The sequence below is a fragment of the Calonectris borealis genome, chromosome 4 (genome assembly GCF_964195595.1).
Source record: "Calonectris borealis chromosome 4, bCalBor7.hap1.2, whole genome shotgun sequence".
NCBI classification, from domain to species: domain Eukaryota; kingdom Metazoa; phylum Chordata; class Aves; order Procellariiformes; family Procellariidae; genus Calonectris; species Calonectris borealis.
This window is the reverse complement of record NC_134315.1, coordinates 1682015-1696860: the sequence shown is the minus strand read 5'-3', so window position 1 is coordinate 1696860 and position 14846 is coordinate 1682015. Positions and strand designations below refer to the sequence as shown.

At 46.7% G+C, this 14846-nt stretch overlaps 1 protein-coding gene across 3 annotated transcripts in view; it reads left to right on the top strand.

Moving 5' to 3' along the window:
* Window positions 1-14846, top strand: part of EXOC6B (exocyst complex component 6B) — a 307149-nt gene that overhangs the window by 178262 nt on the left and 114041 nt on the right. For all 3 annotated transcript variants that reach the window (XM_075148335.1, XM_075148336.1, XM_075148333.1), the window contains 7 exons: window positions 2993-3076; window positions 3239-3285; window positions 4527-4647; window positions 7150-7221; window positions 7671-7768; window positions 8680-8785; window positions 9942-10051. In XM_075148335.1, coding sequence (XP_075004436.1) covers window positions 2993-3076; window positions 3239-3285; window positions 4527-4647; window positions 7150-7221; window positions 7671-7768; window positions 8680-8785; window positions 9942-10051 — 638 coding nt within the window. The remainder of the gene's footprint in view (window positions 1-2992; window positions 3077-3238; window positions 3286-4526; window positions 4648-7149; window positions 7222-7670; window positions 7769-8679; window positions 8786-9941; window positions 10052-14846) is intronic.

Below are 14846 nucleotides of genomic sequence, written 5' to 3'. Positions count from 1 at the left end.
CATCTTCCTCAAAGCCATCAGTAAAATAGGGATAGAAACCTGGCTTGGGGTTTGTCTCCAGTAGGGAAGGAGCTGAGTGATGGAGTTGGGGGTTTTGGCTCTCGGCCGTGGGGACGCGTGCTTCCCCCTGCCCTGTTCCCCACGATCTGGTGGCTTCTGCTTCTCCCAGCACTTGGTGACCTCCACCATCCTCTCAGTGCTCCTGACGAGCTGATGGGAAAGCGGTCACATCAAATGGAGAAGCTTTTTTAGAGGTGAACAGCTACAGGATAAGGCCTGAGGTGTCGCAGGGCGATGGGAGGATGGGCAGAGCTGGGCTGGAAGTGGAGCCGCGTGTGGGATGACTTCTTGGCCTTTCTTTCCTGAAGAAATGCGTGGTGAGGGTGGGGTGAGCAGGAATGATCTCTTCTCGGAGCTCAGTTGGAAGGATGAGGGAAAGTGATTTCAGCTGAACTGAATTGCTGTGGCGTAGCCTTAGCAGAAATCTTCAAAATCTGGTATTAAAAGGGCTGATTGGTTTCAGACCGGCCTCCTACTCCTGATGAACTGCTTTCCAAGTTTCCAGTAAGTCCTCGAGTTCACCACAAAATCTTGCCTGCGTAGCTTGGGGAGATGGAGCTCACGCGTGTTCAGTAACGGGGAATTAATTACTCACTGGCTTCCATATGATGTTGCGTAAAGCTAAACGCGGTGGCTGGCGTGAGCGACCGACTGCCGCGGCGGCTGCGCTGGTGGTTGTGGCTGAACTTCTGTGTGCTCTTGCCTTTGATGGTGCCATACATTAATTTATTAAAGAAATGGGAAAAAAATACCTTCAGTTTTGAATTTGCACCACAAATTCATTGGTAGCAGCGGGCTGCGCTAAGTTAGTGAGTAGCTTCACTCAAACATCTCAGTGATGCTACCAGAGATGAGTTGTTCTCATGGTCAGGATGGAGATGATCAGGGTTTTTTGTGCCACTTGTGTAGGTTTTGAGAGATGAGGCACAGCAGGATTTAATAAATATCTTAAGTCCGGTCCCATCAGTGGCAGGGTGGGAGCGGGACAGCCCGTTCTGTCTTGGTTCTCCTGTGGCACCGCCAAAATTGAGAGGAGATGGGTGACACCAGCATCTTAGGAAGCACTGGCTCCCAGGCCTGGGAGAGGAGCTCGAAGGGAGGTCAGAGCTCCCTGCTTGTAGGTCCTCTGAAGGCGGCTAGCACTGAGCTTGATAAAAATTGTAATAATTCTCCCTGTTCCAGGTCTAACCTGTAGATCAGTGATTTTGGGCTCATGACTCTTCCCAAAAAAAAAAAAGCAACAGCTTTTGGGAGAATTGAGAAGGCTTACGACATGGAAATGCTGCTTCCCAGATAGTTTCTGTTTCTGAAAAGCTTTCTTAAAATGTCAGATTACTCGTAGATTCAAGCTGATGTGGGATTGCAGGAGAAAGACTTGGATTTATACCTGATCCTGGTTTGTCCCTTGCCCCGGGGTATTGGCACCACTGATGGTTGGATGGACGTGCCCGGCATGGGTCAGGAGCTGCTCATCCTGGTATTGTGCACCCCTGATATTCAACTAGGATAAAAAGTATAATTGAGAGACAAAATCCATGATATAAATCTGCATAATCCTTGCAATGCATGTGCATGGTCGCAAGAAGGGTTTTGTTGATGAATTTTAGCATTGTTGGGAAGGGCAGTACCGGGTGGGAATGCTCCTGGGCCCATCAGTAAGGCTGAATTTTTGTTTAAGCGTTGAGCTCCAGCTTGTAGAAGACAAGGAGCAAGTCAGGCAACAGCTCCTCAAGGGTTCGTTGCAGACATTTCATAAGACCCCTTTAGTCGAGGGCATCCTAAGGCAGCCAGGTTGTATAATGCCATAGTAGGTGGAGAATCATTAAATTAGCATCAGGCTTTTCTTTTAATTAATTTATTTTGGTGTAGTAGAGAAGGTTGACGGCTGGTGCCTTGCTCAGGTGAGATTTGTTGTTGCGCGTTGTTTGTTTTGTGAATTCCAAATGAGATTTTTTTTTTTTTTTTTTTGGGCTCGGAACAGTTCAAAGCAAGACCTTGTCCCTTCTCTGAAGTGTTTATAATCCAATTTCAGACATAAAACAGCGCGGGCGTGGAGGAGGGAGGAAGAGGCAGGGATAAAACGGCAAGGTTTTACATAGCCTAGGGGACCGGGGCGGTAGGCGGACGTCTGAACGCTTCAGCAGGTCGATGGCATTTGAGGATCCTCACGGGTTTGTTGCCTGGGTGGGGATGCTCAGATGTAGCCTGGCTTGGTAAAACAAGCCACCTACAGAAGAAGCCCCCAGAGGAGCGGTTCAGGTCCCCGCCGCAGCGCCCAGCGTGGGTGGGCGATGCCCGTGGAGGGGAGCTCAGGTCTTCGGCTTTCGGGACTAACCGGCTCTCCTCTGGAGGCTCAGACCCACAGTAAAGTTGGGAGAAAAAGAGCTCAAAAACCTGTTTTATTTTTCCCAACTGTATAGACCGGTCTCATAAATGGCTATAACCCACACAAGCACGTTTTTCCTAAATTCCCTGATGTTTGTGGCTTTGCATCACTTTGCACCCCTGAATCAGGGGAAGAATTCCTGGCATTGTTTGTCCCCTCTTTCATTCTGCTAACACCAGAAGTTGGTTGTTTCGCTGCCCCCACGGTTAAGTAAATCTGAAGTTTGTCCATGTTATGGTCTGGTAAAGAAGCTGGTTGCACACCTCCATGTACCACATCTGCACGGCAATATTGGAAAATGGGTACAGAAGAGTTCATCGGATACTCCTATACCTGAACAGCTGATTTTTTGACTTGGTGTCTAGAGTAAAACTTTTTGTCATCTGATATTTGGATTGAATTTTGCAGGAAGGCGTTGCACAGATGTGCTGGAGGAGTATGAGATTTGCATCTTAAATGCAAGTTGACGGTAAATGCGGTACATTGCAAGTTAACGGTTAATGCAAACTATTATAATTACTGGAATTAATCTTGTCTGTTTTCCAGGGTGCCCGAGAGACCTTTGAGAACTACTACAGGAAGCAGAGAAGAAAACAAGCCAGATTGGTCCTGCAGCCTCCTTCAAACATGGTACGATGGTCCCCTACTCGCAGTGCCCAAACTTGCTCTGCCGAATGGAGGAGCGGAGGGTTATCTCTGGGCGTGTTGTTGCCGGTGGGTGGTCTCTGATTCATTTCCAATTGCTCTTGGTCACCTTTGTTTTAATCTTTGCTCACTTTTTCTTTGTTGCAGCATGAAACTTTAGATGGCTACAGGAAGTATTTTAATCAAATTGTAGGGTAGGTACTCTTTTTATATATATCCTCACTAAATATGTGTGCGCTCTGTTGTTGAAGAGCCCAAAAAGAAAGAGAGAGGAGGGAATGTTGATCTTTTTGAGGGTCCTTTAAATGGAGCCAAAACAGGAAGAAAAAAAAAAGGTGGTTTGGGCTTTTTAAGTGTTTTAGAGTGTATTTTATAGCACCCATGAACTCCACTGTGTCACTAGCGGGAGCATGGAGGAACCTGCCAGCTCTTGTACCAGCAAGCGCATTTCTGGGAATTTGAGGATAAATAATCTCTGTGGACTATGTGCATCTACTTGCCCCACTAATGAGATGAATAGGCCCTCTGCCTTAATTATTCTTTAGTATTTGATAATTATTCTTTGATTATTTTCCTGGTAAAGGAGGTGATTCTCAAGCCTCTATTCCTGTGAGCTTCTCATTATTGCACTCAAATTTGGCAAGAGTCTTCCAAAACCAGCCGAGCTCTAAGAGGAGGCAACCTAAGACCGCTAATCTAGCAAAGATAGGGTATGATGTTGAAATTTCTTCAGCTAACAATAATAATTTCAACGTCTGATTGTGAGCATCGCAAAGGCAATGTGTGCTGCTCACCTTCTCACACAGCTCCGTGCTCCTGGGCTGATTTTCCCCAACAAAACACAGCTAAGATTTTGTGCGTTGCCGTTCAAAATGTACGGTGCCATGCTCGCTCCTGAAAAATACAGTTTCTTTTTGGCCAGCGAGTTTGATAACTGGAGATTGGAGGGAATTGATTGCCTTTAAATGGTTGTGAGCGTGTGGTGTGTCCGGGCGCGAGAGTATTTTTCCCTGCAGTTAAAGTATTTTTCCCTGCAGTTAAAGTATTTTTCCCTGCAGTTAACCAATTGTAATGCGATTGCTGCTGGCTGGAGCAGAGTTTAATCAGCAGTTCTTGTTCAAATAACGGGGTGGAGAACTTAGAAAGGGGAAATTCTGCCTTTGTGTGTATACACAGAGTGACATTACTAGGAGCAACTGTGTTTTAGCTCACTTCTATAATACAGTGAAACATCATATAAAATACTGCGATGTTAAAAATAGGTGAAGAAAGTGTTTAGCGTTGGCTATATTTGATACAGATGCTACTGCAAATCTGAGCTTGCTCTGGAGATTTGTGGATGTGTGTATCCCTCGCACGTGGTGTTTGCAGATCTCTTTTGATGTCTCGAAACCTGTAACTTTTGATAACAGTGCCATTTTCTCCTCTCTGTTAGGTTTTTTGTAGTTGAGGATCACATCTTGCATACAACGCAGGGCTTGGTAAATAGAGCCTATATTGATGAGCTGTGGGAGATGGCGTTATCAAAAACTATTGCAGCACTAAGAACACACTCAGTAAGTAAAAGCCCCGGATCGCTCAGCTGTTGCTTGAGTATGACTTGACATGCTGGAAATACTGGCTTTTACAGTAGTATTCTTTGTTTTGCCTCTTTTCCAATGACCCTTTGTAAAACAATAACATGAAAATACGCTGCTCTTTCCTCAAAAGGTTTCTCCAGCTTTTTTTGCCTCTTGATGCATGGCAATCCCCTGTATGAAACTCTCAATATTTTGGGGGACTGGAAAGAAGAAAATAGTGGTTTGATATTTTTCCCGTTACTTCACTGATCACTTTTGAAAAGTACCAGCAGAGGGAGTCGGTTTGTCCTGGAAAACTGGGGAAAAAAGTGTCTATATGGCACACTGAATTGTGACCCTGTTTGATATTCCCTTAAAGTTCATAGCAGTGAATGGGCTGCTATCAAACTGGAAATCATTTGGGCATAAAAAGGCACTAAATAGACTTCTTATTCTTTAATACTGAAAGAAGTTTGGAAAAATTGCTTATCGCTTTGGTATTTCTCTGCTTGAGCAAAAAACCCAAAGCTAATTGCAAAAAATGTACAATTTTCTTCCAGTTTTGTGTGACCTGATACAATGTTGTACTGGTTCAGTTGGGAGCACTGGAGTTTTCTGAAAACCCTATTGGTTAATGAGATGAAAAAATTGTATTTGACCATAAAAGAAAAAGCATTAATGACTTTCCGCAAGTCTGTTTTCAAGTCGTTGGGCCATTTTCTCCAGAAAAAAAACAAAGTATTAAATAACTGAAATCCCTTTGCTGCTGGGGGACGACAGTGCCGCCTGAGAGCACGAGGATGCTGCTGGCCTGCATCTAACGTGATGTAACAGGCACGTGGTGGTACCCAAGTGGTAACACGCACGTGGTGGTACCCAAGTGATAACGATGTCGTTGCTCTTTGCTGAGAAACCCCTAAAATTTCTGCCTGGAGACACAATACGCTGCTTCCTCCAAACCACACTGAGTTTTGCATTTCCGTGCCCCTGACTTCAGCTGAGCGTGTCGCCCCTGGGCAGTGTTGCTGAAGAGCTGCTTGGCTTTATCTATGCAGGTGGGGAGAATCCAGGTGATGGACCTGGAGCTCGTTGGGGTGAGGGACCGCAGAGGCTTCCCGGGGCGCTCCGGCTCCGTCCGGCACGGCAGTTGTGTTGCCTGGAAAGCTGCCTCCTTCCACTTAAGCTTCTGTGTTATGAAAGGAGATAAACACAGAGAAGTACACCCCGCTAGGTTGTAAACCTGTGTTTATTTTCTTTTTAAGTGGGGTTTTCTGCTAGGTGAAAGCCGTGAGAGTAAGCCAGGTACAAACACAGTGTTTTTTAATTTTACCGGCTTTGTTGCCATGACAAGTTGTTTTAAGTGATGCCAAACTTAATGCACGAAGTGGCTGCCAGGCGAGTTTTTTTTCGGTAATCACGAAATGTTAGATGATTTCTCATCACCGTCATCTCTATGCACTGCTCAGCCTACAGCTCCCATATAGACCAGTGCCGTCCATCCCATATTGCCGTTGAGACTTGATGGAGGGCTCTTACGTCGGTGAGGCTGTTTCGGTTCTTCCCATTCAGCCAAACTTACGCCTGGATTTTCTTCCTTGCTGCAGACGGGGACATCTTTTATCACTTCTGATAGCTTTAGGGCACTATCTTTCTTTCTGACTTTCTTTTTTGGACAGTGAAATGGAAAATGTGTCTCTTCCAGTCTTTCACATTGATTAATGGAGTCATTCCTCCTTGAGTTTCCAGTGAGCTTTAAATCTGTTTCTCCTTCCAGCTTATGATCACTGATTCTATATTTGGTAAGAGTCTGTCTGAAACTTTACATACTTCAGCACAGGGAGGTTGTCTGCTGCGTCCAGAGCGCGCACGAAGCCTGTGGGTAGCACGGGTGGCTCTGGGGGGACGATCAGCGCTGTCACTGGGCTGAGTTGTGTCTTTAGGGTTTCAAGCACTGTCCTGACCCGCAATAAATACTTGTGTTGTAGCTCTGACCATTAATGCTGCTGAAATACAGGCATGCAGCGTGTTTTTTCTCAGCCTGAACCACTTAGCAATGCAGCCTTCGCACGGGGCTCGGGGGTGCCTCGCTGCGATGCTTCGTTACCGTCAGACACAACACACTAAATATTAAATGAGAGGCGCTGCTGTCGTCTTGGTATGACAGCGCGCTGATTTGCTTCATCTCCTCTCGCTTCCCCGGCAGCTCCTGGGTAATCTTAGAGACACTTCAGGTATCTCTAGAGCAACCAAAACCCTTATTCATCATGGAGAGCCTCAAGAGCGGTGTGTTACGAGGAGAGATACCCTTATCAGCGTGCCTTCCCTTGCCCTGTACAACGTTAGGGCATGGGCTGTAGGATAAAAGCTGCTGATCATAAGACTGTACGGCGTGCCTATGTATTTATTATCACTCAAGTGATAACGCAGGAGGGCTGAGGGCAATATTTTACCTGCGTGCTGCAGTTAAAACCATGTTTTAATTTCTCCCCTTCTTTGCAGTCCTACTGCTCGGACCCGAGCCTGGTGTTAGACTTGAAGAACCTCATTGTCCTCTTTGCAGATACACTCCAGGTACGCGGCTGTTGGCGACTGCTCTTTATCTCGCTCAACGGTTGTGCTGCTCGCAGATGGTGTCCGTCGGCGGGGTTATGGATGATGTGGGCTTGCTGTGGTGGCCCGGCTTCTTTTTTGGCATTGAGGTGCATGAACTGTGACGCCCGACGGACAGCCTGGTTTGCTCTATGCGTGGGTTGGCCAGCCCGTGGGCAAGGACCAAGCCTTGGCCACCTTGCCAAGCCCTTGTGCCTCCTGCCCACGTCCAGCCCAGCCTTTAACAGCCCTTGGTCCTACCACCTCGGTAAATCACCACCTAAATCCCTCCACCAGCACCGTTCACCTCTGTGGTGGTGGTAGGGGAGAATTTGCCCATGTGCTCCCTGTTCATAGAGAAAATAATCTTCAGCTGCCTGTGGGGGACTTCTTCTTACCTGAAGCTGCTTTCCTCCTCCACCCCGCTGCAGGGATACGGCTTCCCGGTGAACCAGCTCTTTGACATGCTGTTGGAGATCCAAGACCAGTATAGTGAAACCCTGCTGAAGAAATGGTCAGGAGTTTTCAGGTAAGAAGCTCTTTAAGCAAGCTCATGAGATGTACCTTACAGAGTAGTTTTGGCCCATAAATAAAATCTTTTGAGAGATTAGTTACAAGCTCATTTTTAAATTTTGGGAACAGTAAGCTTCAGCCTGGGCTCTCCTTGGACCAGGGAGAGCCAATTTAAATACAGTTGTGAGGATCCTGTGTGTGGTGAGATCTGTGCAATAAATGGGTGTAGACCAGAGGTTTTACATCCCAGAGGGATAAGGTTATGGTTTTACGGAGCTCACTTTGACAGTCGATAGGTGGAAGGATGCAAAAATCTGGTGTTGCAGTAGCGTTACTGTGCCCTTGCTCCAGCACCGAGCCACACGCGTCTCGGGACGTCGGTGGCGTATCCTGGTGCTGGTGCCGTAGGCCGTCTGTGAGCTGAGCAGTTGCCCACAGGTAGGGCACAATATATTATCCAGGGTCCCACGCTGCGCTCGGGAGCCACCAGCTCGTCCTGTGATGGTCCTCCAGGACATCCCAGGAGGATTGGTGTGTCTTAGAGCATGGGGCATTGGGAAGAGGGGCTGGAGGATTGTCAATGCCCTGGAAGCTCAGCCTGCATCTTCCTCGAGTCAGGCAGGACTGAAGCTCACTTGGGCTGTACCGGGACCTGCTGCTGAAGCTCCAGTCTGGACTAAAAGCACCACTAAACTCTGGTCATGGCTTTACGCAATGAAGGCTGGAAGCTGGGAGAAATCCTTGTGTCCGGCTGCAGCAAAGGTGATTTCCAAGTCACAAACGTGGGAAGAAGTTTAGGCCCATGGGATCACATCTTTGACTGGCACCTACTTCTTAAGAGCTTCCCAACGGAGCAGTAAATCTGCAAAGTTGTGGTTGGTCTGTTGTCACAGAGCTGTCTTTCTAACTTTTCTTTTCTTTTTGTAGAAATATACTTGATTCAGATAACTACAGTCCCATCCCAGTCACAAATGAAGAGGTTTATAAGAAAATAGTTGGACAGTTCCCATTCCAGGATGCAGAACTTGAAAAGGTAATCCTGAAATGGGGAAAGTGTCACGGCGTGTTTGCAGGAAAACCCCGCAGCCTTGTTAGTGGCATTGAGAATTGCAAATGAAAGTGTCAAAAAACCCAAACAAACAAACCCAAAACTCCAAAACAAATAAACAACAAAAAAAAAAACAAAACAAGGGAAAGGAACAAATATACTTTTCATGTGATGCATTTCTCCTGGTGTAGATGAGGAAAGTGCGTATAGCAATACCTCATCGATTTTGTTTTCGGATCCCAGTGTACTACCGCAGCTGAACAGTGCTTGCAGTAGACAAGAGACTAGAAATATCTGCTTCCATTGGTATTTTATTCCCATTTTATGAACCCTGTTATTGACCTTTATTTGTTTTAATCTCATATTTAAAAAAAAAAAAAGCCCAACAAAGTGGTATATCTTGCTTTTTGTAGAAGTGTGTGCTTGCAAAACCAAATTTGACCTAGCCGGAGCCCCTTAAAAGCCTGCTTGGCCTTCTGCTCCACATCTGGCAGCCAGAGAGCTCCAAGCCTGGTGAACTTAATTAGGACTGGGAGGGTTTTCGATCCAAGTCAAGTGTTTAGATTTCAGAAAGTCTGCATCCTTCCCCAAAACTATATCATGGGGTCCAGTTTCTTACTGTTACATTCTGCACCTCCCAGCCATGAGTGTGCTATGGGTAAAAGCTGGTTGGAAAGATTTGGTAGAGGACATCTGTTTCCTCTTGGCGTTTGGTGTTGTAAGCAAGTGCTCACCTTGGGCAGCAACTGTGGGAGGTGACGGAGCAAAACACCTTGAGCATGGTGGGAGATAAAAGTCAAGGAGTTCTCCAAAGGGTTTTTTTCATATGTATTAGGGAGTTGGGAGAGGGAATGAGGGTCGTGTTGTGGTGCCTGCTCCCTCCTAGCTGCAAGTTTCCTTCCAGCCTGTTTCAGACTCCAAATCCCTTATGAACCCGTGTGCCATTTGTAAGTGATTATCTGGTCTTTCACTTGGCTGAAATGTTTATATAATATACAATAAATGCTGGCTTGTTGTTTCATTGCTGGACTTAGCTAAATACTAGAATTAATTTGACTGCTTGGAACATGTTGCTGGAAAGCGGTCGTCACTCCTGTTAAATATCTGCGCGTCGACTTGAATTCTCTTCTGTATTTTACAGCAACCGTTTCCAAAGAAGTTCCCCTTCTCTGAGTTTGTGCCTAAAGTTTACAATCAGATTAAGGAATTCATTTACGCCTGCCTGAAGTTTTCGGAAGATCTTCATCTGAGGTAGGGGATGAGTGTGCTAATAGTTGTAATACGGAGGTTTTGTCTGCACTGAAAGATCTCAACAGGGTTAAAATATGAATTCTCTTCCTCAACCCTTCATGCTGCTCAACTGCTTGGATATACCCTGTCCAGGCTGGAGGTGGCTGGTGGTCTCCTTGGAGCAGTAGCATCCTTTGTGTACAAAGGGCTGGCCAAGTCTTCAAAAATATTTGCCTCATGTAGGGAAAGGTAGCCCAGAACCACGCTAGCTGTATAAAAAATGAGGGGGCTCTTCCCTCTGAGATGTTTCTGAGTCAGTCGTACTAAATAGATGAATCTGGTTGTCTCAGGAAAGATAGTGATGTCCACCTGTTATACCAGGTCGGTGCCTGGTATAACATCTACGACCTCCACGTGGCCTCCCCCGCTGTCCCTCAAGGAGCACGCTGGCAGGAGAACTCTTGAGGTTTTGATGTGCCCTGTGTGTTAATGGGTTTCGGCTGCTGGTTTAGGGGTTTTGTTTTTCTTGTTTCCCATGGGAGTTTATATACAAATAATATAATTTTTTTTTTAAAGCCTCCAAAATATTCCAAGTATTTACCCTCCCTTCTCCATCCCAAGGTGCCTTGGTGCTGGTTTTTCCCATGCGTATGCGTGTGAGATTGGAAAACAGCTATATTAGCCCGACACTGCGAGTTGGTGCTTTCTTTTTGCACCCAGTAACGTCTTCAACTTGGTAGAGGTATATAAATGAATAACAAGATTTTTACTTGAAGGAGGGATCCTTCTTCCCCTCTGACTGTTTGCAGCACCGTACTAGCAAGAGGTTGGACTGGGTGGGGGGTTTCACCTCCCTTGGCAGTTTCACATCCATGGATGGACATTGGACATTGCCCCAGTGCTGATGTGAAGCTAGGGCAGTGTTTTGGGGACTCGCCAGATGTTTCAGTGCCTACACAAGGCTCTCCAGGGTTTTAATTCTCTTCCTTTGTGCGAGGGATAGTAATTTGGAGAGGCACTTTCTCTCCATCTTCTGCTAGAGGACGTGGTAGCTCAGTGGTTGATGCGGAAGCACAGGACGTTTCTCACCCCACGTTTAATCTCAGCCGTTCACTGGTGGCAGGTTGTTCTCTTTGGTGGCTCCCAAGGCTCTTAACCTGTGGGTCACCATTAAACATCTCGGTTTCTGAAGCCGGCAGAATGGTCCGATTTCACACGGATGCTGGTTTCACCGAACCCCACCGTTGGCACTTCCCTTGCGAGTTTTTTGTTCTTCACCATTACGGAGGTGATTGGGTTTGTCAGGGAAGGGAAGAGAAGTGTCCCCTTGGGTCCCTCCTCAGGGGTCCCTCCGGACATGTTATTAAAATTCCTTTCGACATTGGATTTTCCAGCCCTTTTTGAGGAGCGGTGTTGGGCTGGGGGAAGGGAGCCGAGCTCTTGGCTTTTGTAGCCAAACATTTGGAATATTTCTCTGAAAACCCCTGTTGACACTTTCTTCATTTCACCCTGACAGCTTGAATTAGGTTTTATTAGGAAGCTTGGCTACAAAGCCGGCAGCAAGTTTTCTTTCTCTTCTCTTTCTTTTTCTTCTTTGGTTGTCATTTACCTTGCACCCTGGAGTGACTGGGGTCAGCCCGTCAGTCACGGGAGGCCTGAAGGTCATGACTACTGCTATGGGATACGGGACATCAGCTGTCATTAACCCAGACAGTTCGCTTAAATACTCTGCGGTCTTTTCCTGCAGAACAGAGCCTATGGCAGAAAATGTAGCTTGTATTTTTTCTAATTATTTTTTTAAACTAGCTCCTTGTATTTGTTGGACGGGAGCGTTCTCCTTTATGTTGATACGCTTGTGAAAGTTATTTTGCTTTTCGAGTATTGGAAGAAAATTTGGAGCTTACTGTGCATTTATAGGGGTTGCAGATTTTTTTGGTTTGGCTCTATTAATTTGATGAGGAGAAAGAAAACCTCCTTTATATTTTCAGCAGTTCTGCCTTTGTTAAAAAGCATTTATTTGAGCTCATCAAGGAGATGTCTTTAAAAGTATCCACTCGTTGGAAGGCTTCCGCTGGTTCCAGTGGAATTTCCCATTTTAAAGATAGGGAATATCTTTGGAAAACAGTGGGTGGAAAGATGAGATGTCAGCTCTAATCTACCAGGACTTTGATTGTTTGGTTTTGGGTTTTTTTCCAAACAAAGTACCAATCCTGAAGGCACTTGGAATACAATTTTTAAAGTGCTGAAAATAATATAAGTATATAAAGGTATTAAAAATAAAAAAAATAAAAAATCAGCGGCTTGAATACCTAAATCAGGTTGGACCTTTGGAAGCCCACTTTAGGAGAGAGGAGAGAAATGTAGCTTCTTTGACAGCTCGTATTATTGCTTCTGTGTTACTGGAGGTCTGTGGTTGTAGACCAAGCCTGGTAACAAGGTTGGCAGATCAAATTGACATCGGACATACGTGGCGAGCAGACCACACGAAAAATACTGTTAATTTGTGGGTTTTGTTTTCTTCCTGCGTATTGAGAATGGAGATCCAACCTTTCTGTTGAACCAAGGCCCAACCTCTGCTTCACAGTCAAGAGTTGGCGTCATACAACTGACTGGTACCGTTACTCTTTGCTAACTGGCCCCACTGGTCTGGGCGCCGGGTCTGGGCTGTTGATGTGAGCTGCTGCTCGGTTCATCATTTCAGCTGGGAGAGTCCTGGGCAAGGCAACGGCTAACACCCATCGCTCCTGTTGCCACCCTCACTGACCTCTTCTGGTGAACCAAGGAAGATTTGGGGGATCGCAGTCCAGCACCTGGTCAAATCCTGCTCTTTTTTTTTTTGTCCAAAGAATGCTTCCATTGTTTTTTCCTTACTCAGTGTGTGGACCTCATGGGAGATGTCGCAGATCCTTCTGCTCGGGTGGAACCCAAGCGCAGGGGTTACCAGGCTGCTTGACCCACCACGTAACTAAAGTTACAACCTGATTTTCTAGCTCCCGCAGCCGACAAACAAGATGAGAATAGGAAGCCTTTGGAAATGGTGCTTGTATGCAGAGAAAGCTTTGAAGCCGTAAAAGCAGCATGGAAGTGCTAAGCAGTATTATTAAGCACTACTTGTTTATGCCCTGGAGGCTATCATGGTTGAGATGTTTCTGCAGCTGAAGTGAGCGATTAAAGCAAACCCTCAATTTGCAAAACGTTTGGTGATATGGCAACCTCGTGCCGTCAGCACTGGCCGCGGCGTCAGGCAGAGGCCAGCAGCATCCTGCTCCTGCCAAGAGCATGACTGTCTCGGGGCGTACACACAGCCAGACAGTAACTGGCTTGTTTAATTTCGACGCCCTGATGACAGGTTGACGTTTGAATTAAAAAAAGCAAGCTTTTCCAGCACGACCTATTTGATTGCTGCGTTGGTTTAGTGAGAAAAGCTGACATAATGTCCAAAAGCCCTTGTTTTTCATCTGCGCTTTCCCAGTTCCAGTAGATGCTGGGAGTTCCAGCCACCAGCTCCTCTTCCAGCCTCGGCCGTTCTGCACCTCCACCATCCTTAGGGGTGGGCATTTTTGGATTTCCCAGGGAAAATCCCGAAAGGGCCACAGTGCTTGTACAAAGGCACAGCTTTGTGTACCTTTGCTTCCTATGCAATTTTTTCTTTACCCCCTCCCAGCGTGGGTCCAGCCCTTTTTGCTCCCCAGTCCCCTTCCCTGCTTCCCACGCCGCTCCGGCAGCAGCAGGCAGCTGCCCCCAGTGTCACAGGGTTCCTTTGTACCCCCCCTTCGCTTTAAATCTCCTTTTTACCATCTGTAGATCATCACAGGGTTAGATTTTATTATACTTGCTATATTTAACCACGCTATTGTCTGTTGGGGGGGACTGGGGACAATCTGGTTCTTCCTGGGGGATAATGGAGGGCCTGGGGCTGTGTGCATGCATGCGTGGTGGGGTTTGGGTTTTTTTTTTTTTTGTTTATCTTTAAGTAAAACCTTATTTGAGAGCCCTACCCATAGTATAAAGACCAGGAAAATTCTTTGGCTGGTTTCTTCTCCCCCTGCATTTTCTGTTCCACACTTTAAAAAAACCCAAATGCATCACCTTGGAGCGCACATCAAAACCCTGCGAGAAGGAGCCAAGGGGTCCGTCGGGGACGTGGAGTGGTCTCGCCCCGATCATCGCTGGCACAGGGTGTGCTTCCCCGCTAAGCAGGAGGAAAATAAACTCACAGGGCTCAGCGGTGATGATCTAGAAGAGACCCACACTAAGACTTTGGCTGATGACACTGGATTTAAATTATCAGGAGCTGGGTCCTGCCGAGCTCCTGGCCCTGCTCCGCTTGCATCCAACTGGGAAGGAGACAGTGGTCAACCCTTGGCAGGCGTGTAGCTCAGAAAAGCAGACTTCGAAACATCAGGGGAAAGGAAATATTAGAGGAACCTGTTGGGGAGCGCAGCGTGGCGAGCAGCCGCTGGGCGTGCGGGGAGTTGTGCAGCTGGGCTTTTCCTTGGGAAAGCTGCAGCAAGACACGGCTTTCTCGGTCTCACGGAAATACGAGCAAGGCTTTGCTCAGAGACGCGAGCAGGGAGCAATATTTGCCACTTCTCCTGGGAATTTGGGGGATTTCAGTGCAATCCGCATGCAGCAGCACAAGGAAGGTCCTGAATGACTTGAAAAATGTAGTCGACTGAAGGATGCGCGGTGCTCGAGGAGGATGAGCAAGTTCAGGGGATGCTGCTGTGACCACAGGTTGCTGTTAGAGAAGACTCAGTCTTGCTTTCCCAAGCTGCTGGCGCTGGTGGACCAGGGCTTGGCTCAGTGCATCTGC